Source organism: Rhinopithecus roxellana, chromosome 13, assembly GCF_007565055.1.
Source record: "Rhinopithecus roxellana isolate Shanxi Qingling chromosome 13, ASM756505v1, whole genome shotgun sequence".
Taxonomy (NCBI): domain Eukaryota; kingdom Metazoa; phylum Chordata; class Mammalia; order Primates; family Cercopithecidae; genus Rhinopithecus; species Rhinopithecus roxellana.
Window position 1 is genome coordinate 57,978,400 of NC_044561.1, and position 19,712 is coordinate 57,998,111.

Genomic DNA, 19,712 nt, shown 5'->3' on the forward strand with positions numbered 1-19,712 from the left:
ACCAGCTGACCTGTGGGACCTACAGGACAGGCACCTGGCAGATGGCTCTCAGACATTCTTCTCAGGGCTGAGCAAAAGCCTTTGGACTCAGGCCTGGCACTAGTGTGAGCAAGTGGTAGTCCTAGCACTCAGGCCTAGCATGCCGAGTGCCTGGGGATGACCAAAGGAAGCAGCCTAATCCTTCCAGAAACCTCAAGGCAGCCACAACCACTCATATTCTCCTCCCTTAGAAAATCCCTTTGGAGAAAAAAATGCTGCAACTATGTTATCTGCTGTGGAGACATCTACAGCAGAGGGTGTTTTAGCAAACAAAGATACCTCGACCCAGTAGAAAATGCTGCACTGTTTGAAGATTAAAGAAATCAGAAAGAGGCTGGGTGCAGTGGCTGTCGCCTATAATCCCAGCAGCGTGGGAGGCCATGGCAGGCGGATCACCTCAGGTCAGTTCAAGAACAGCCTGGCTAACATGGTGAAACGCCATCTCTACTAAAAATACAAAAATTAGCCAGACATGGTGGCGGGTGCCTGTAGTTCAAGCTACTCAGGAGGCTGAGGCAGGAGAATCGCTTGAACTTAGGAGGTGGAGGTTGCAGTGAGCTGAGATTGCGCCACTGCACTCCAGCCTGGGCGACAGAGTGAGACTCCATCTCCCCCCACAAAAAAAGAGAAACCAGAAAGATACTTATGATAAGTGAACAAAAATAAAATAAGACTTGCTCTATAGTGACAACTATGTTAAATATGTTTGCATGTGGAATTGACAGAAAAGGTAAAACTGAAAACATTACTCGGGTGGTGAGAATCTGATGATTTTAAACATTCACTCATTTAAAAATAACGCTCGGCACAGTGGAACATGCCTGTATTCCTAGCTGTTTGGCAGGCTGTGGCAGGAGGATTGCTTGAGCCCAGCAGTTCAAGATTACAGTGAGCTATGAGAGTGTCACTGCACTCCAGCCTGGGCAACAGAGTGAGACTCTGTCTCTTAAACAAATAAAATAAAATAGGTAAAATAAAATAAAGATGATATTCCCTGCATTTTGTCTGAATATAAAGAGTATGTTCATTATGAAAATTCAGCAGGATACAGACACTAAGTAAAAAAAAAAAAAAAAAAAAAAAAAAAAACCTGGTATTCAACAAGATCTAAAAAAACAGTAATAATAAAATAAAATAACAAAAATACATTCTAACAGACTTAGAAAAAAATAGGAAAATAAATGCATGCATGATCCTCCCTCCCAGATGGGATAAGCAGTCTAGACACTTGGGATGCATACCCTTCTAACCTTTCTGTCTACATTTGCACAAAGACTGAGTTCTGTTCAGGCTTTGAAAGCCCAGGAAGAGCCAGAAGAGATGGCATCTGACCCAGGACTTACAGAGTGAGGATATCTAAAGAGATGACCAGTCAGGGGAGGAGAGAGGCATGGGGCACACATGCAGCTTCACACAGCAGAAACAGGGTGGTGGACAGGACCCAAGGCAGGTGTGTGCAGGGCTCGGGGGCTGAACTAGGTCTGAGTGGCACTGTCATCATCATCCATGCTATGCAGACCAGCCACCTCCCATGCCAGGCCCCTTGGGCCACCCAACCTCAGTATGGGGAAAGGAGTCCGAAGTTCACATGCCCAACCCACAGTGAACAGCAACTGAACCAGGGCTGAACCCAGAGCCCACAGCCTCCAAAACTATGCCCCGATGTCCTGCGTGTCAGGTCCAGAATCTGCCTAACAGGCAGCTGGTAGGAAAGGGGACTGTTCCCACATAACACACAGGGGCTGGGGCCAGGCCCAGCCAAGCCCGACTGCCTTGTACCATTCATGTTCCAGGTGAAGGCGTCTCGCAGTTTCTGCCCATCGATCTCCATGTCCAGCCGGATGGGGACCAGCACCTCGGGCTGAGATGCGTTCTCGTGGATCACAGCTGGGTCATGGTCATCAAAACTGAAAGTGAAATGGAAGCAACAGTCAGTGAGGGTGCCAGGGCCCTAGGTATGAAAATTTTCAGCCTCCCTCTCTGCACAGCAGGCCTCTGCAAACCCATCTGGGGAACATGGTCACTTATCAGCTAACAGCTGAGGCAGCAGGGGTCCCGGGGCCACGGTCTAATGGGGACAGGTGGGGCCATAAATGACAAGCACCAGTCTGTCTGCAATAGGATCGACCCGGGCAGTGTTGGAACAAAACCCAGATGTCCTGCGAAGGGATAGTTATGTCTGAAATTTGACAGGACTTTCACAGAAGGCTGTGGGCGAGGAGAACAGCATTTCCAGAAGAGGAAATTTTCCAGTAAGGCCAAAGCAGGTGAATGGACGAACTGCTGAGGACGCACAAACAGACCACAGAGCACAGATTCCATGGGGGGCAGTGGTCAGGGATGCTATAAAGCTAGCGGGTGTCAAAGCACCCACAGTTCTCCTCTCAGGCTACGCAAACTGGCCACTGCCCTGAGGGAGTCCCAGGAGGATTTCAAGCAATGGAGTTGAGTATTTTGGGGAGATAAAGAGGGAAGAGTTGGGCAGGCAGGTTGGTGAGATGGAGCTGGAGGACAGAGGACACCTAAGGGCGTCTGGAAGCATGGAGAGGGCTGAGAAGGGCCCCCAGCGACCTTGGGAGGCAGATGGAAGAGAGAGAGAAACGAGCTGAGTGCCAGGCATGAATGCGCTGGGAAACAGACAGGGAAAGGGGTAGGGGTGCTGGAGGAAAGGGGTGGCCACTCTAAGGGAGAAGAGGATAGTCAACTAGGGATGGGAAGAAGAGATGGAGGGAAGGAAGAGAGAAGGAGAAGGAGGAGGGGGGAGGATGGGAAGGAGGGAAGGAGAAATGATGGAAGGAAAGAAAGAGGAAAGAGGGGAGGAGGGAGAACGGGCTAAACCTTAGCAGAGGCAACCGCAGGGCAGAAGCTCTGGGAGGTCTGACAGCAGTGAGGGCGATCTCAGGCCTGAGGCAGAGTGAGTGGGGCAGAGTATGGCAGTGGCAGCACCAGGCCAGGTTGGGCCTGGCACCCCAGTGAGAACTCCTGCTTCTGCTCCAAGGGTGATGGGGCGCCTGGAGGATTTTGCGTGGAGAGGTGACATGATATGCCTGGAGCAGAGGACACACCAGTTGCAGAGCTGAGAAGGCAACAGGGAGGGGAGGCAGGGGCTGCTAGAGACCCCAGGGAGAGCAGTGGGGGGCTGGCCAAGGCAGTCCCGGGTGGGACCCTGGAGAGACTGGACTTGCTGTGTGAGGAAAAGGCAGGCCTTGGGAAAGAAACCTACAGCCTGAGCAGGGAGAGGGCTGGATCTCCATGCACCGAGATGGAGAAGTCGTCAGGCAGCATGAGGCTGAGGGGGAGAGGGCAGCTGAGGAAGTCTGGGCCGCAGAGGTAAAAAACAGACCCCGAAGACATCTACAGCCTAATCCCCAAAACCTATGACTGTCACCTCATATGGCCAAAAAAGGAGACTTTGCAGATACGATTAAGTGAAAGATCCTGAGAGGTTAACCGGAAGGGCCCTAAATTACATCACCACGTGTCCTTCTAAGAGACAGACAGGGAGATTTCATGCAGAGAAGGCCACGTGACTACAGAGGCTGAGACTGAAGTGAGGCAGCCACAAGCCCAGGAACGTGGCAGCCCCCAAAGCTGGAAGCAGCAAGGACCGAATTGCCCCGAGGGCCTCTGGAGGGAACACGGCCCTGTCCACACATGCATTTGGTCTAGTGAAACCAAATCCAGGCTCCTGGGCAGAACTGTGAGGGAAGAACTGTGCACTGCTTGCAGCCACCAGTTTGTGGTGGTTTATTCCAGCAGCCTCTGGGAAGCGGTGGAGCAGTGGGAGTCATGTGGATGGCATCTGAACCATCAGACTGGCTGTGACCCACTCGTGTGAAACTGAGGGCAGAGAAAGGGCCCAACGACCGCGCCCCAAGTAACTCCACTTGAGGGGCCAGAGAGGTGAGGAGGACACAGCAAGGTGACAGCAGACAGAGCCAAGGAGGCTACAGACAATGTCCTGGAGGTCAGGCAAACACAGCGGTTCAAAGAAGAGGAGGTACTGTAGCATTGTGGGGAGCACAACGTCAAAGCAGTGTTTTTCTGGGGAGGAGGTGACTGAAATGTGCTGGAGAACTAAGGCAGAATCAGCACAGAGGGTGAGCGCAGCGACACATCCGCACCAAAGGGGGAAGGTTCTCTTCTTGTCCCGGCCCATGCGGTTCCTGTTGATGGTCGTGGAGCACGGCACGGCATCCAGGTGGTGGGAGCTGTTGGGCAGGGTGGGTACCCACTGGCTGTTCCTCTTGGCCTTCTGTTCCCTGGGGAGATACAAGAAAAGTCCCCCCAGTCAGTCTAGGAGCCTGATCCTGCCCACCAGGAATCAACTCACGCTCAAGGGATGCCCACTGTACCTCTGTAAGGCTCAAGGCTCCCGTGGGAGTTGTCTGTGCACCTGATTTTGCAGGACCCTGCTCCCCAAGCTGTCATCAGATGCTAGAGGCACTTGGGCAAGGGCAAGGGTATGGAGGGGTACCAGACACAGCCCAGCACGCAGGTCAGTTGCTAACCCACGGCCATGGTGTACTGCACTATGAGCCAGGCATGGCTCCACGGAAGCACTTCCTGGAGATGTGGGAAGTGGTACAAAGGGGAGGCTTGTACAAGGGGTGGACAACAGAGCAGAGCCTTAGACACCAAGTCAGGGTTCACGGCGGGGAGGGGCACGGGCAGCAGCAGGGAGGAGAGACTGAAGGGCAGTCCAGGGAGGGGGCCCCCAGGGAGGGGCCTGATCACAGGTCTCACATGCTCCGTGAGAAGATGACTTTACTCAGCAGGTGGCTGGGAGTCCCCAGGGTTTTGAAGGAAGAGACGTGATCAGGCTGTCATTTTAGACATACCAGCCATCCTGAGATGGACTAGGCAAGGCCTCTGGCCTCCGAGCTTCCAGACCAGTAGAAGTGAGAAGATGGGTTGATAAATACCTTCCAGAGGTGACATCCAAAGTAATTTAAATAACCCATGTCCCATGAAGAGTTTGATCTTCTCTCCCAAATTCCAGGTTACTTTTACCAAAAGCGCCAGGGGCAGCGGCTCACGCCTGTAACTCTGGCACTTTGGGAGGTCAAGGTGGGCAGACCACCTGAGGTCAAGAGTTCGAAACCAGGCCAGGCGCGGTGGCTCACGCCTGTAATCCCAAAACTTTGGGAGGCCAAGGCGGGTGGATCACCTGAGGTCAGGAGATCGAGACCAGCCTGGCCAACATGGTGAAACCCTGTCTCTACTAAAATTACTAAAATTAGCCAGGTGTGGTAGCAGCCACCTGTAATCTCAGCTACTCAGGAGGCTGAGGCAGGAGAATCGCTTGAACCCAGGAGGCAGAAGTTGCAGTGAGCCGAGATCACACCACTGCAGTCCAGCCTGGGCAACAAGAGCGAAACTCTGTCTCAAAAAAAAAAAAAAAAGGTGAGTTCAAAATCAGCCTGGCCAACATGATGAAACCTCAACCCTACCCAAAATACAAAAATTAGCCAGGCATGGTGGCACATGTCTATAATTCAGCTACTCAGGAGGCTGAAGCATAAGAATCACTTGAACCCAGGAGGCGGAGGTTGCAGTGAGCCGAGATCAGCCACTGCACTCCAGCTTGGGTGAGATGGCAACACCCTATCTCGATAAAAATATATATACACACATATATATATACACACACACACACACACACACCTCAAAAACTATTTTAAACAAAGGCAAAGGCTCCAGGGCTGGGCGAGACAGATGAGAGCATTTGGGTGCCTGGTGTAGTATGTGCGTTCCCATTTTCCCTGGCAAGGCTGTGAGCAGGAGCAGGCAGCGACTATGTCACTTCCCTCTGTAACCCCAACACCTGCGCAACCACTTCCGCAATAAGTATTCAACAGTTCAGAGCAAGTCATGACAAACGTTTCTTTCTTTTTTCTTTTTTTTTTTTTTGAGATGGAGTCTCGCTCTGTCACCCAGGCTGGAGTGCAGTGGCGCCATCTCGGCTCACTGCAAGGTCTGCCTCTCGGGTTCATGCCATTCTCCTGCCTCAGCCTCCTGAGTAGCTGGGACTACAGGTGCCCGCCACCTTGCCCGGCTAATTTTTTTGTATTTTTAGTAGAGACGGGGTTTCACCATGTTAGCCAGGATGGTCTCAATCTCCTGACCCTGTGATCCGCCCGCCTCGGTCTCCCAAAGTGCTGGGATTACAGGCATGAGCTACCACGCCCAGCCAACAAACGTCTGACAGTGCCCTCTAAAGAGGGACCCGGGAAGATAGCACAAAGGTCCTTCTCCTTTCCAGAGGGTGGGGGGGCAGAAGCAATATCCAAGACCTGCCTGGACTCTGGGCCCTTTAACTCTTTTCCCTTCTAAAGTGGGAGTCACTTACACGTCTGATGCTAAGACTGAGACTACCCCTTGATCGCTGGTAGGGGTAGGGAGGATTTTGTAGTACCCATTTTGGGGAACATGAAATCCGCTTGGGCAGGGACTAAGAGAGGGGACAGCAAGACAGGGGTCCCCTCTACAGCCTATCTGGGTCATGGCTCCTAATCCTGGCCGCTCGGACTCAGAGTGTAATTTTATTTTATTTTTTTTTAATAGAGATGGGGGTCTCACTATGTTGCCCAGTCTGGTCTCAAACTCCTGGGCTCAAGCAATCCTCCCACCTTGGCCTCCCAAAGTGCTGAGAGTACAGGTGTGACCCACCACACCCGACCCCAGAATGCAAAATTTTAAGTAGCACATTCCTGAGCCCCACCCAGGTGAAGTGACTTCCCACCTCTGAGGAAGGGCCCAAGAAGATGGGTTATTTGCAGCTTCCATGGATGATTCCCAGGCAGCTGAGCCTGTATTTGGAAACCACAGATCTTGACCACCTCCTCTTCTCTGAATGGATATGTTAGAGCCTGGGCTGAGCCCCTGCCCCCTCATCCTGCCCTATCTCAGTAGCAAGTTCTCATTTCCAGGTCTAGCTACCAACCCAAGTGAACAATGCAAGTGTCACCAGACACAGTGAATGTGACTAACACGCTCAGCCATACACAGAATCTGCAAATCTGAGTTATAAAAGTCAACCTTCCAGCCAGGATGTGGTGGCTCACACCTGTAATCCCAGCACTTTGGGAGGCCGAGGTGGACAGATCACCTGAGGTCAGGAGTTTGAGACCAGCCTGGCCAACATGGTGAAAGCCCTTCTCTACTAAAACTACGAAAATTTAGCTGGGTGTGGTGCCAGGTGCCTGTAATCCCAGCTACTAGGGAGGCTGAGGAAGGAGAATGACTTGAACACAGGAGGCGGAGGTTGCAGTGAGCTGAGATCTCGCCACTTCACTCCAGCCTGGGTGACAGAGCGAAACTCCATCTCAAAAACAAAACAAAACAAAACAAAAAAACACCCTTCCTTCTATTGCAATCCCAGGATCCGTAAGAGAGGGCACCCAGCCTCTGCTCAAATTGTCCAATGACAGGATGGGTAGGGTGCCCGTCCCCCTATTGGGCTGACTGAGTAATGTGGAGTCAGCCAAAGCTATTTCCCTCAAACCTCTGCCAACCCCCACCCCTAAAGACTTGACCTCCAGGGCAATGGAATTCCACTCCTGCAGCTGTTCCTCACGTCATGATCACCAAGAAACTGTTTTATCGCCCCATAAAAGATTCCCAGCTGACATGTGCGGAATTAAAGTGCCATCCATATGTACACAATTTCCTTCTGCAACTTCCCTGGGAAGGCCAAGCCATCCTTATGTTCTTACCACATCCCTTGGGGGAAAAAGAATCTGCAAAGCACACGCCTGTAACACTGGCCAGCCTGGTGGTGTGCCACTTTTCTTTGGGGGGAATCATAAAAAAGATTTTCCATAACCACATCACTCTGAACAATAATCCTTTTTCTTCCTTAATGCTCCTTGGGCTTTGTGCAGAGAAATGCATACTTTCTCGAGAGCTGAATGCACAAGGTAGATGGGTACAATCTTGTATTCTGCACGTCTCACCCACAGGACCCGTCTCGGGTCACTGCGGAATCTACTTAATTACACCACGTACGGGTCACACCTTTATCCATTCAAGTGGCTGACCCGTCACTAACCTAGGCTTTCCTTAAGGCTGGGTACTTAAGCGACTCCATATTCTCCAGTATTATTCACAATGCTACAAAGAATCTCTGTACATATAGTGGGTTTATTGATTCATTTTGTTCTTTGAAAATATTTCTTTGGGACAAATTCCTAGGGGTGGTATTAGTGGGCCAGAGAACAAAAAAGTTTGATGTCAGGATGCTTTACAAAAAGGGCACTCCTGGCTGGGCACAGTGGCTCACACCTGTAATCCCAGCACCTCCAGCATACACGAGCGCAGTTCCATCACACCTTCCCCAATTCCTTACATTGCCAGTTTTTTGTTTTATGCTTGGAATTTTTATATTTATTTATTTATTTATTTATGAGACGGAGTCTCACTCTGTTGCCCAGGCTGGAATGCAGTGGCGCGATCTTGACTCACTGCAATCTCCACTTCCCAGGTTTACGCCATTCTCCTACCTCAGCCTCCTGACTAGCTGGGACTACAGGCGCCCGCCACCACACCCTGCTAATTTTTTTGTATTTTTAGTAGAGACAGGGTTTCACCATGTTCGACAGGATGGTCTCGATCTCCTGACCTCGTGATCTGCCCGTCTCAGCCTCCCAAAGTGCTGGGATTACAGGCTTGAGCCACCGCGCCCGGCCATTTATTTATTTATTTTTTTGAGACGGAGTCTCGCTCTGTCGCCCAGGCTGGGGTGCAGTGGCTGGATCTCAGCTCACTGCAAGCTCCATCTCCTGGGTTCACGCCATTCTCCTGCCTCAGCCTCCCGAGGAGCTGGGAGTACAGGCGCCCGCCACCTCGCCTGGCTAGTTTTTTGTATTTTTTAGTAGTGACGGGGTTTCACCATGTTAGCCAGGATGGTCTCGATCTCCTGACCTCGTGATCCGCCCGTCTCGGCCTCCCTAAGTGCTGGAATTACAGGCTTGAACCACCGCGCCCGGCCCTATTTATTTTTTTGAGATGGAGTTTCACTCTTGTTGCCCAGGCTGGAGAGCAATGGTGCGATCTCGGCTCACTGCAACCTCTGCCTCCTGGGTTCAAGCGATTCTCCTACCTCAGCCTTCCTGAGCGGCTGGGATTACAGGCATGCGCCACTATGCCCGGCCAATTTTGTATGTTCAGTAGAGATGGGGGCTTCACTATGTTGGTCAGGCTGGTCTCGAACTCCTGACCTCAGGTGATCTGCCCGCCTCAGCCTCCCAAAGTGCTGGGATTACAGGCGTGAGCCACCATGCCCAGCCTTTTTTTTTTTTCTTTTTTTTTAAGAGACTGGGTATCGTTCTGTTACCCAGGCTAGAGGAGAGTGGTGTGATCACCACACCCAGCTAATTTTTTTAACCTTCAGTAGTGATAAGGTCTCACTATGTTGCTCAGGCTGGTCTCCTGGCCAACACAGTCAAATCCTAGACTCAGGTGATCCTCCTGCCTTGACTTCCCAAAGTGCTGAGATTACAGGCATAAGCCACCATGCTCAGTCTTACGGTTGGAATTTTTGAAATTACACAGGAGGGCAAATTCTTTCCATGTTTGTTTACTCCCTTGTACTTTAGGGTATGGACCATCTTTTATCTATTTGTTGGGGTATCCAAGTTTGTTGTATAAATCTAGATGTATAGATTCTAGATGTAACATCGTAACTTTCCAATTACTTGCTTTTTTAATTGTTACTATAAATACTCTTCTAAAGGTTCTAAGTTTTGTTTTGTTTTGTTTTGTTTTTTGAGATGGAATTTCGCTCTTGTTGCCCAGGCTGAAGTGCAATGGTACGATCTTGGCTCACTGCAATCTCCACCTCCCGGGTTCAAGCAATTCTTCTGCCTCAGGCTCCCGAGTAGCTTAGATTACAGGCATGTGCCACCACACCTGGCTAATTCTGTATTTTTAGTAGAGACGGGGTTTCTCCATGTTGGTCAGGCTGGTCTCGAACCCCCGACCTCAGGTGATCTGCCCGCCTCAGTCTACCAAAGTGCTGGGATTATAGGCATGAACCACCACGCCCAACCAGGTTCTAAGTTTTTATACGTTCAAATCTATTGTTGTTTCTTTTGTGAGCTTATGTGAGTCACTAATTTTTCTGACAAATTGGTCCCGCTTATTTGTTTTTTAAGAGATGAGGTCTTGCTGTGTTGCCCCAGGCTGGTCTTGAATTCCTGGCCTCAAGCAATGCCTTGGCCTCCCAAAGTGCTGGGATTACAAGCGTAAGCCACTGTGCCTCACGCGAGTCCCGCTTTCCAAGCATTTGTAACTGTTCCCTGGAATCCAGGACTTGGCTTACGTTTCTTAGAAATTCCAATGATACAGAAGAAACTTAGAAACCTGGCTAAGAAAATGTATAAAAACAGAGGGAACAGTTAAAAAGTGTTTCAATACAAAAATTAGGACCAGGCGCGGTGGCTCGCGCCTGTAATCCTAGCACTTTGGGAGGCCGAGGCGGACGGATCACCCGAGGTCGGGTTCGAGAACAGCCTGACCAACATGGAGAGACCCCCCATCTCTACTAAAAATACAAAATTAGCTGGGCATAGTAGAGCATGCCTATAATCCCAGCTATTCGGGAGGCTGAGGCAGGAGAATCGCTTCAACCCGGGAGGTGGAGGTTGCAGTGAGCTGAGATCATGCCACTGCACTCCAGCCTAGGCAACAAGAGTGAAATTCCGTCTCAAAAAAAAAAAAAAAATTAGCCATGTGTGGTGGCAGGCACCTGTAATCCCAGCTACTCGGGAGGCTGAGGCAGGAGAATCGTTTGAACCTGGGAGGCAGAGGTTGCAGTGAGCCGAGATCGTGCCACTGCACTCCAGCCTGGGCAACAAGAACGAGACTCCATCTCAAAAAAAAAAACAAAAAGTGTTTCAATTTAACTTCAACCCAACCAGTTCTTGAGTCTGAGAAAAGACCCCACAGATGTCCCCAGAGATGTCTTGGCCAGGAACGCATTACCTGAGGTAGGTGGGGGGCTCTGTGCTGATGGACACAGCCTTGTACTTCTCATCGTTGCCGTCCAGAATCTCTTCCACTTCCGAGGCTTTTAACAGGGTCACACTGGTGGCTAGAGTCGTGTATCCGTGATCTGTAACAGACAGACATCACTGGGTCACTCTGCTGGTGGCGGTGGCACACAGCAGCCAGCCAAGTGGATGCAGCACATCAAGGTCCTCGCATGCGGGAGGTGGGAAAAGCAAGGTGTCAAACTCACTACTACCGAATGCTGGCCTCTTCCAAAAGGGCAATCTGGACTGAGTGCTTCACTTACAAGTCCTGCCGGGTAGAGCCTCCAAAGGGACTGATTTAGACTAATCTGCCCCAGGAGCACTGGCTCAGGGGCAGAGGGTAGTGCTCAGGGCAGTACCAGCAACTACAATACAGCACGACCAGCGGGGACACCTTGGTCCTCACTCGGGAAAAGAAAGGCCCCAGAGTAACGCCCCAGTGGGAAGAGGTCTGACACCACCACAATCCACAACACGATGCGAGGTGGGGAGATGGAATGGGAGATGAAGAATGCTTTTCTTTTAAAACAAGAGCCCAGAGAGTTGGAAAGAGCTGCTTCACACCAAACCCGAATTTCTATCCCCGAGTGGGTCCAGATGGGCTGCCTGGAAAGCAGGACAGATTCTAGGCAGCTCGACCCCTCGCTCTTCCAGGGAACCTCCGTCAAGAGCTACCTGTCTGTGGGCCCAGTCTGGCTTCTCCTGGAGAAATCAATCGCTTATGGGGAAGGTATCTCCCAAGACTTAGCCCAGGGACTTGCGGAGGGGGAAGCAAAGCTGGGGACTCACTGTGTTACCGACTGATGCTCTGCTGGGGGAAGAGGGGGAACAAAAAGGAAACTGTTTTAAGCAAGTGAGTAGAAATGTCATAGCAGCGGATCAAAAAGAAGCTCCGGCTCCTGCATTAAAAGAACCACTACTTTCCCGCAGTGGACAAAACCACAGCAGCACCTACAGACACAAACAAACAGGGCAGACTACGAAGCATCGCGCACGTGCTCACAGACACACCCAGGCCCAGGGCAGCTCTCTACAAGGCGCCATTGCCACGTGGGAAGCAGTTTTGCCACCTGCCAAAGGACATGCTGTGTCCATACCCAAATGTCTCCATGGGAGTGTCTCCTGCAGAGCCCCCAGGGTGTCTGAAGAGCACCCTTTCACCCTGCACAGAGCTGCCGTGACCCAAAGCCCACTAGTTTCACTAGTGTTGGGCGGCTCAACTAGCAAGCCCCAGGCACACGCAGGCCACCAGGAGCAGGGACATGCACATGAGCTCTAGCACACTGGCTGCCAGGATGAAGTGCTATGGGATGGATGTGCTCTGGGAAGCAAGCGGTGAAAGCCCCAGAGGGGAGTGGGAGCTGGGACCACCACCCGCCACTCGGGCTGCATGGAAGATGATTATGGCGACACACCCACGGCAGATGGCAGAGCATCGCAGCATTCCTAAAACGTTTTGAGACCAACATGTCTTCACAGCACCTGCTACTGTCCCAGCCCCGGCCCGCTCACGTACCCACTGGCCCTGCTGGAATACCTGACAGTGGACCACCAATGGCTCCCTGGAGCCGCTTCCTCGCCTGGAGTGCTCACAGGGCAGCCCACCCCTGGGATGCTCCCTGCCCGACTAAGGCCAAGGCTGCAGTGAAGACACTCTGGAGTGAAAACGTTTTATCTTCATGACATAAGCGAGTGGTTTTGAAACAGGTTTACAAACCCTCGTGAAGACGCACCCTTAGTGTTAGGTTTTGTTTTTTTACCATGTGACGATGCAACTATTTTCTTCCTCTCTTCCACAGTGGCTAGTCGCCTCCAGAGTGAGGGGTATCTCTTGTACAGAGAACCTCGGAACATACGGAGGTAGTTTCCCACCTATGAGTAAAGCAAGAAGGCTCATTATGAGGGTCGCAGCACCACAGGGAAGGGGAGAGTCCTGGTGCAGACTGAATCAAGCAACAGACAAACAGGCCTTGAGGTGGCCCCCAGGCGCCAAGCTTTCCGCAGCATTAAAACACATTCTGCTGATACGAAGGGTTCACCAGCAGTGCACATCTGGCCTGCATGTGTGCATCCTGACAACAGAACCAAGTTCCAAAACGCCTGGGCAGACGCCTGAGTGGGAGGCCCCCAGAGCTTAGTAAGAAACTCGTGGTGATTTTGATTTTGGACTAAGGATCTCTGGCACTTTCCAGAAATGCAAGGCCTCCTTGACCTTCTTTTATCTTAAGGACAAGACTTTGATATTTTTACGATGTAATAAACACCAAAAAGGTCTTTTAATTTTAGACAGATGCCAGATAATTTCCCCCATGGCCTGTGCTGCTTTGTTTAGTAACGCAACCCAAACCAGGGATACCAAAGGAATTTTCCAAAAGGTTTACAAGGCAATCACCAGATTATTGGCAATCACCAGACTGCTATATAAATCATCACTGACTCAAACAATGGCTTCAGTTTGCTTGTACCAAGTACTGAAAGTGTGACTTCCTTAAGGAAAATAAATCTAGTCCTAAAGATTTTATGAGGGTACCCTATTGTCTCACTGACTTTTCAAGTATGATCGCTTCGGAGTCACATTGCAGGGGATGGCCAGTAGACTGGGTGCTAGGTGCTGGCTCCATCTGTAACCTGGGATCACTTCCCATTTTCTGGGTCTCTTTACTCATCTGCCAAATGCTCAGCAACTCTGAACTTCACCGCATGAAGGACTACTTCTATTATTTTTCCCATTTTATCTACCCAACATAGTATATATTTTTAATTTTAAAATTTATTTTTAATTTTTATTATTATTTTTGAGACAGTGTCTCACTGTGTCATCCAGGCTCAAGTGCAGTGGTGTGATCATAGCTCACTACAGCCTCGAACTTCCGGGCTCAAGCGATCCTCCTGCCTCAGCCTCCTGAGTAGCTGGGACTATAGTTGCGTGCCACTACAACCAGCGAATTTTTGTATTTTTTGTAGAGACGGGGTTTCACCATGTTGCCCAGGCTGGTCTCAAACTCCTGGGCACAAGTGATCTGCCCACCTCGGTCTCCCAAAGTGCTGGGATTACAGGTGTGAGCCACATACCCAGCCTAATTAAAAAAAATTAAAATAAAAATTTGTAGAGACAAGAGTCTCACTATGTTGCCCAGGCTGGTCTTAAACTCCTAGGCTCAAGTGATTCTCCTGCCTTGGCCTCCCAAAGTGCTGGGATCATAGGTATGAGACCCAGGCATAGTATTAAATAAAATGTTTCTCCATTTTCAGCAGTGACTATAATCAACAACGAGGGCTACTAAACACTGTGAGAGAAGAGCAGCCACAGCAACTCACTCGCTTTCCACACAGAAGGCACAGACCCCTCTGTGTTATTTGGCTTGTGTGTCAGTGTCATCCAGCATCATGGTAAATGTAGAGTTTCCATTCGGTTTTTTAAAAGAAATTGACAGGCCGGGCGCGGTGGCTCAAGCCTGTAATCCCAGCACTTAGGGAGGCCAAGACGGGCGGATCACGAGGTCAGGAGATCGAGACCATCCTGGCTAACATGGTGAAACCCCGTCTCTACTAAAAAATACAAAAAAAAAAAAACTAGCCGGGCGAGGTGGCGGGCGCCTGTAGTCCTGGCTACTCCGGAGGCTGAGGCAGGAGAATGGCGTAAACCCAGGAGACGGAGCTTGCAGTGAGCTGAGATCCGGCCACTGCACTCCAGCCTAGGTGACAGAGCAAGACTCCGTCTCAAACAAAAGAAAAAAAAAAAAAGAAATTGACAATATTCCCCACTATGACTACCTTGCAGGCCCTGCAGGGCTCTGAGACTCCTAGATGCCCCCCAAAGCCCCTTCAGAACTTAGGAAACTGGGCTTGCCTTCCTGGCTTTTCTCTGAACCAGCCTTCACCCTCCTGGGACCCAGGTTTCCTGAATACAAAATGAAGGTGCTGGATTGGGGATCTGTTATGGTCCTCAAAGCTCCGTGACTCTGTTTGGTAAATACAGCTGTCTGTTAATGGCAGAACAGTGACACACACTCATAGTAAATGCAGATGCCCTCCCAAGACAGCGCCACAGATGGCACATGGAGGCACTGGGGATGTTGCTCTGGCTGGCCCACCTCTCTGAATACAGTGCCTGTTTTCCACCGGGCAGTGTGCTGGGACCATCCACCCACCACTGTCACTGGAGCTACTGAATTTCAATAGAGTTCTGACCTTGAACCCTTCCCTAAACTCTGAAGTTCTGATGATTAAGTCAGGTCCAAAAAAACAAACTGCCCGTCCATCTGAGTCTCTTACAGGCTGGGTCTCAGGAAGATTATTCTTACTGGGAGGCCCAGGAGTGAAGGGGCTGAAAGACAAGACTGTAATTAACTTTCTAGAAACTACAATGTGTTTTGGGGAAGATCTTGGAGACCATCTAGTCTAAGTATTCACATTATACATGTGAGAAACGCGACACCAAGGCAGAGCAGGGCTGGAACCAGGCCTCCCAAGGTTCTTCCCACTTGGCCACGCCCAGCTTCTCAATTTGCTCCAACTAATAAATGAAAGCTTTCTTTTGAAGTGTCACTCACTCAGAGCCAAACTGATTACCTTTTTTTTTTTTTATTATTACACTTTAAGTTCTAGGGTACATGTGCACAACGTGCAGGTTTGTTACATATGTATACTTGTGCCATGTTGGTGTGCTGCACCCATCAACTCATCAGCACCCATCAACTCGTCATTTATATCAGGTATAACTCCCAATGCAATCCCTCCCCTCTCCCCCCAAAACTGATTACTTTTACACCCATTAGATCAGGTAAACAACTCGCCTAGTATTGAAATTCAACAGCTTTTTGCATTCTGCAGTTAGGCAGGTGCCTACCAGCCAATGAGGACCATTCTGAACTGTGGCAGATGGACAGGTACTGGCTCCACCTCCCCAGCACTTTGAACAGTTGTAATTTAAGTGACAACCTTGAACAGTTGTAATTTAAGTGACGTGAAAATTTTATTGAATCCTGCAATTTTTGTTTTATAAAAATTGATGGAGGCCAGGCACAGTGGCTCACACCTATAATCCCAGCACTTTGGGAGGCCAAAGCGGCCAGATCACTTGAGCTCACAAGTTTAAGACCAGCCTGGACAACACGGTAAAACCCCATCTTTACTAAAAATACAAAAATTAGCCAGGTGTGGTGGTGTGAGCCTGTAGTCCCAGCTGCTTGGGAGACTGAGGTGGGAGGACGGCCTGAGCCTGAGAGGCAAAGGTTGCAGTGAGCCGAGATTGCACCACTACACTCCAGCCTGGGTGACAGAGTCAGACCTTGTCCAGGAAAAAAAAGAAAAAAAAAGGGTGGAAAATGCTAACACTAAAGTTCTGACGCTATTGACCTTAGTCTCAAGCCATGGGACTCAGTGAGACCATCTTGAAGCTTCATTCATTCATGCTATGCTCAATTGTGAAAGAAAAAAACCCCACAAGTTTATTTATTTATTTATTTATTTTTTGAGACGGAGTCTCGCTCTGTCGCCCAGGCTGGAGTGCAGTGGCCGGATCTCAGCTCACTGCAAGCTCCACCTCCTGGGTTTACGCCATTCTCCTGCCTCAGCCTCCCGAGTAGCTGGGACTACAGGCGCCCGCCACCACGCCCGGCTAGTTTTTTGTTTTTTTTTTTAGTAGAGACGGGGTTTCACTGTGTTAGCCAGGATGGTCTTGATCTCCTGACCTCGTGATCCGCCCGTCTCGGCCTCCCAAAGTGCTGGGATTACAGGCTTGAGCCACCGCGCCCGGCCCCCACAAGTTTAAAAAGTATGAATGTGCTGAGTGTGAGTGCGGTGGCTCACACCTGTAATTCCAGTACTTTGAGAGGCTGAGGTGCAAGGATCACTTGAGCCCAGGAATTCAAGACCAGCCTGGGTAACATGGCAAAACTCCATCTCTACAAAAAATACAAAAAGTAGTCGGGCATGGTGGTGCAAACCTGTAGTCCCAGCTACTTGGGAGGCTGAGGCAAGAGGATCGCTTGAGCCCAGGAGGTCAAGGCTGCAGTGAGCCAGGATCACACGACTGCACCAAAGCCTGGATAACAAAGTGAGACCTTTTTTCAAAAATAAAAATAAAACAAAATAAAGCATGAATAAAATGCTGGAATATGACACTAAAAACTGCTACAAGGAGAAGAAACTCATTGCATTTCATGACAGCTTTAATTCTCCAGGATTGGCACTTACTTCCTTACATGAGACTCTACTGCTTGACATTTGTACATCTGAACTGCATATCCATAATTTTTTTAAAAAGGTAACATATACTAGCTGGGAACTGCCTTTGGAGCAAAAAAGGCTAGTTTGAGACAATCTGGAAAAACCTAATATATGGCCGGGCGTGGTGGCTCATGCCTGTAATCCTAGCACTTTGGGAGACCCAGGCAGGCGGGCTGCTTGAGCCCAGGAGTTGGAGACCAGCCTGGGCAACATAGCGAGACCCCGTCTCTATAAAAAACGAAAAACAAGAACCTAATATACTGGGAACAAACAGCCATTAAAGGCCAGTTGTACGGTTTTCCTAAAGTCAGTCATCCAGTTCATGCAACAAAATGCAGCCTCTCTAGTTAAGGGTTAAACATCCTTAGGCTCTTTCCCCGTAACAATTCAGAATCAGTTCACAGATATGGAAAGTGTCAATTGCTTCAGAATTGCTGAAAGATCTGGCTTAGGCATGGGGCCTCTTATTCACCCAAAAGCAAACATCCTCCAATCTGTTTCTTCACTGGTAAACAAAGGTCAAAACACCTCCACTGCCCACCTTAGAGGCAACAAACACAATGGGGATGAGCCCTCACTAAGTCCGAGGTTTCCAGTCTGCCATTTCAGGTTTCCACAAGTAGCAATGGGAGGAGGGGCGCACGTGAAATTTACAACCTCTAAAAAGGGTCAAAGGCAGCAGTGTGGTCCCTAAAGCGTGGCAGGGGCTAACTCAATATCCCGTTGATTTGCGTCTGGCTGGAAACCAACCCAGCGCGGAACCACTGGGGCCCCTCGCGGCGCCAAAATCCTGGTAGCACTGCAGACCGCGGACCTCGGCGAAAAGGGTAAGGAAATCCCAGGTCGATGAGGGGGCGGGGGCCATGCCCGACACGCCCACTAGGCCACGCCCTGCAGCCCCGAGCGCGCGCGCGCGCGCCCGCCCGCCCCGATGAATGGAGACGCGCGCTCTCGGCGCATGGGCCTGCCCCAGGGCTCCCGCGGGGCTGAGCCCGGGGAGGGCGAGGACGCGCCGCGGGCTACCTCGGAGCCGATCATGTAGAACTCGCCGTCGTCCTCCAGCTGGAACTTCACGGGCTTCTGCCCGAAGGTCTTGCTCAGCGCCATCATCATCATTGCGGCGGCAGAGGCGGGCGGCCGGAGCCGGGCTGCGAGAGATCGGGAGGGCTGGGGTGGGGCCGGGGCGTGCCGGGCCGAGGGAAACCCAAGCCGGAAGACGAAATGTGGACCGGGCCGGGTACTGGCGCCTCAGCCGGGCTCCTCAGCCGCCGCCGCCGCCGCAGACGACGACCAGGCCGCCCTCAGTGCGCAAGCGCTGGCGTTGACGCTGACGCGCGCGCCGCCGCTCAAACAAAAGGCCGGGCGCGCCTCCGCGGACCCCTTAAAGGAGCCACGACTAATTTCTCTTTCTCCCAGGCTGCCTCCCAAGTCGTGGTGTAGAGGACTTCTCACGGACAAAAATAGCCACTGAGGTCCTGAGTCAAGCAGTAGCTTTCCCAGTCTTACAGCCAGGACTGGAACTGACCCAGGGGAAAAGAAATGAAGTGAGACCTGAAGGAAGAGGACCTAGTATCTGGAAGCCTGAGTGGTCTTGGCATGCTTTGGTACCCCAGGCTCGTGCCTTAGCTTTCCCACCCCTAAAACGCAGTGCAGCTGAGCAGATAGGCAGGCCCATAGGAACAGATATCCCAGTTCCGGGCCTACGGCTGTCCCTGGAGTTGTGGAGGTGGGCAAAATGACAACAGCAGATGAGGCTTGGCAATGTTCAAAGGCGCAGGTGGTATTTGGTTTGGCTGGTGCATCAGATGAGCCAGAGTTAGAAGGGAGGGACACCTTCCACCTTCTCCATTCCCCTCTTAGCTTCGCACTCTGCTTAACCCAGCCCTATGGTGGGGAGCGAAACCAGGCAGCCCAGTCCTGCGGCTCTGCCTCTTGGCTCTTACAGCCTGAAGCTAGTGAAACTAATGAAAGTCTCAAAGCAATTATGTAACTGATTGAATAATGCAGGGAGTAAAACAGTGGCCCACTACTGATGATTTCATACAGTTCAGTCTAATGAAATTGCAGCTGTGGCTGGGCTCAGTGGCTCATGCCTATAATCCCAACTCTTTAGGAGGCCAAGGCAGGGAGGATCACTTGAAGCCAAGAGTTTGAGACCAGACTGGACAAGACAGCAAGACCCTGTCTCTACAAACATTTCAAAATAAATAAGCTGGGTGTGGCACGGTGGTGTGCACCTGTAGCCCTAGCTACTTGGGAAGTGGAGAGGGAAAGATCCCTTAAGCCCAGGAGTTTAAGGTTATAGTGAGCTGATTGTACCACTGCACTGCAGCCTGGGCAACAAAGGGAGATCCTGTCTCTCTCACAAAAAAAAAAAAAAAAATGCAACTATGGTAAATGCTATTA

The 19,712-nt window shown here is 50.7% G+C and overlaps 1 protein-coding gene across 2 annotated transcripts in view; it reads right to left on the reverse strand.

Moving 5' to 3' along the window:
* Positions 1 to 18,661, reverse strand: part of SMARCB1 (SWI/SNF related, matrix associated, actin dependent regulator of chromatin, subfamily b, member 1) — a 44,883-nt gene extending 26,222 nt beyond the window's left edge. Inside the window, exons 1-5 of one of the 2 annotated variants that reach the window (XM_010369831.1) lie at positions 18,330 to 18,629; positions 12,809 to 12,947; positions 11,026 to 11,155; positions 4,164 to 4,301; positions 1,819 to 1,946 (exon numbers count right to left, since the gene is read on the reverse strand). In XM_010369831.1, coding sequence (XP_010368133.1) covers positions 1,819 to 1,946; positions 4,164 to 4,301; positions 11,026 to 11,155; positions 12,809 to 12,947; positions 18,330 to 18,422 — 628 coding nt within the window. In that variant the 5' untranslated portion in view covers positions 18,423 to 18,629. Of the gene's footprint in view, positions 1 to 1,818; positions 1,947 to 4,163; positions 4,302 to 11,025; positions 11,156 to 12,808; positions 12,948 to 18,329 lie in introns of both variants that reach the window. The other variant, XM_010369832.2, reaches the window with a different exon arrangement.
* Positions 18,662 to 19,712: the final 1,051 nt, after the last annotated feature.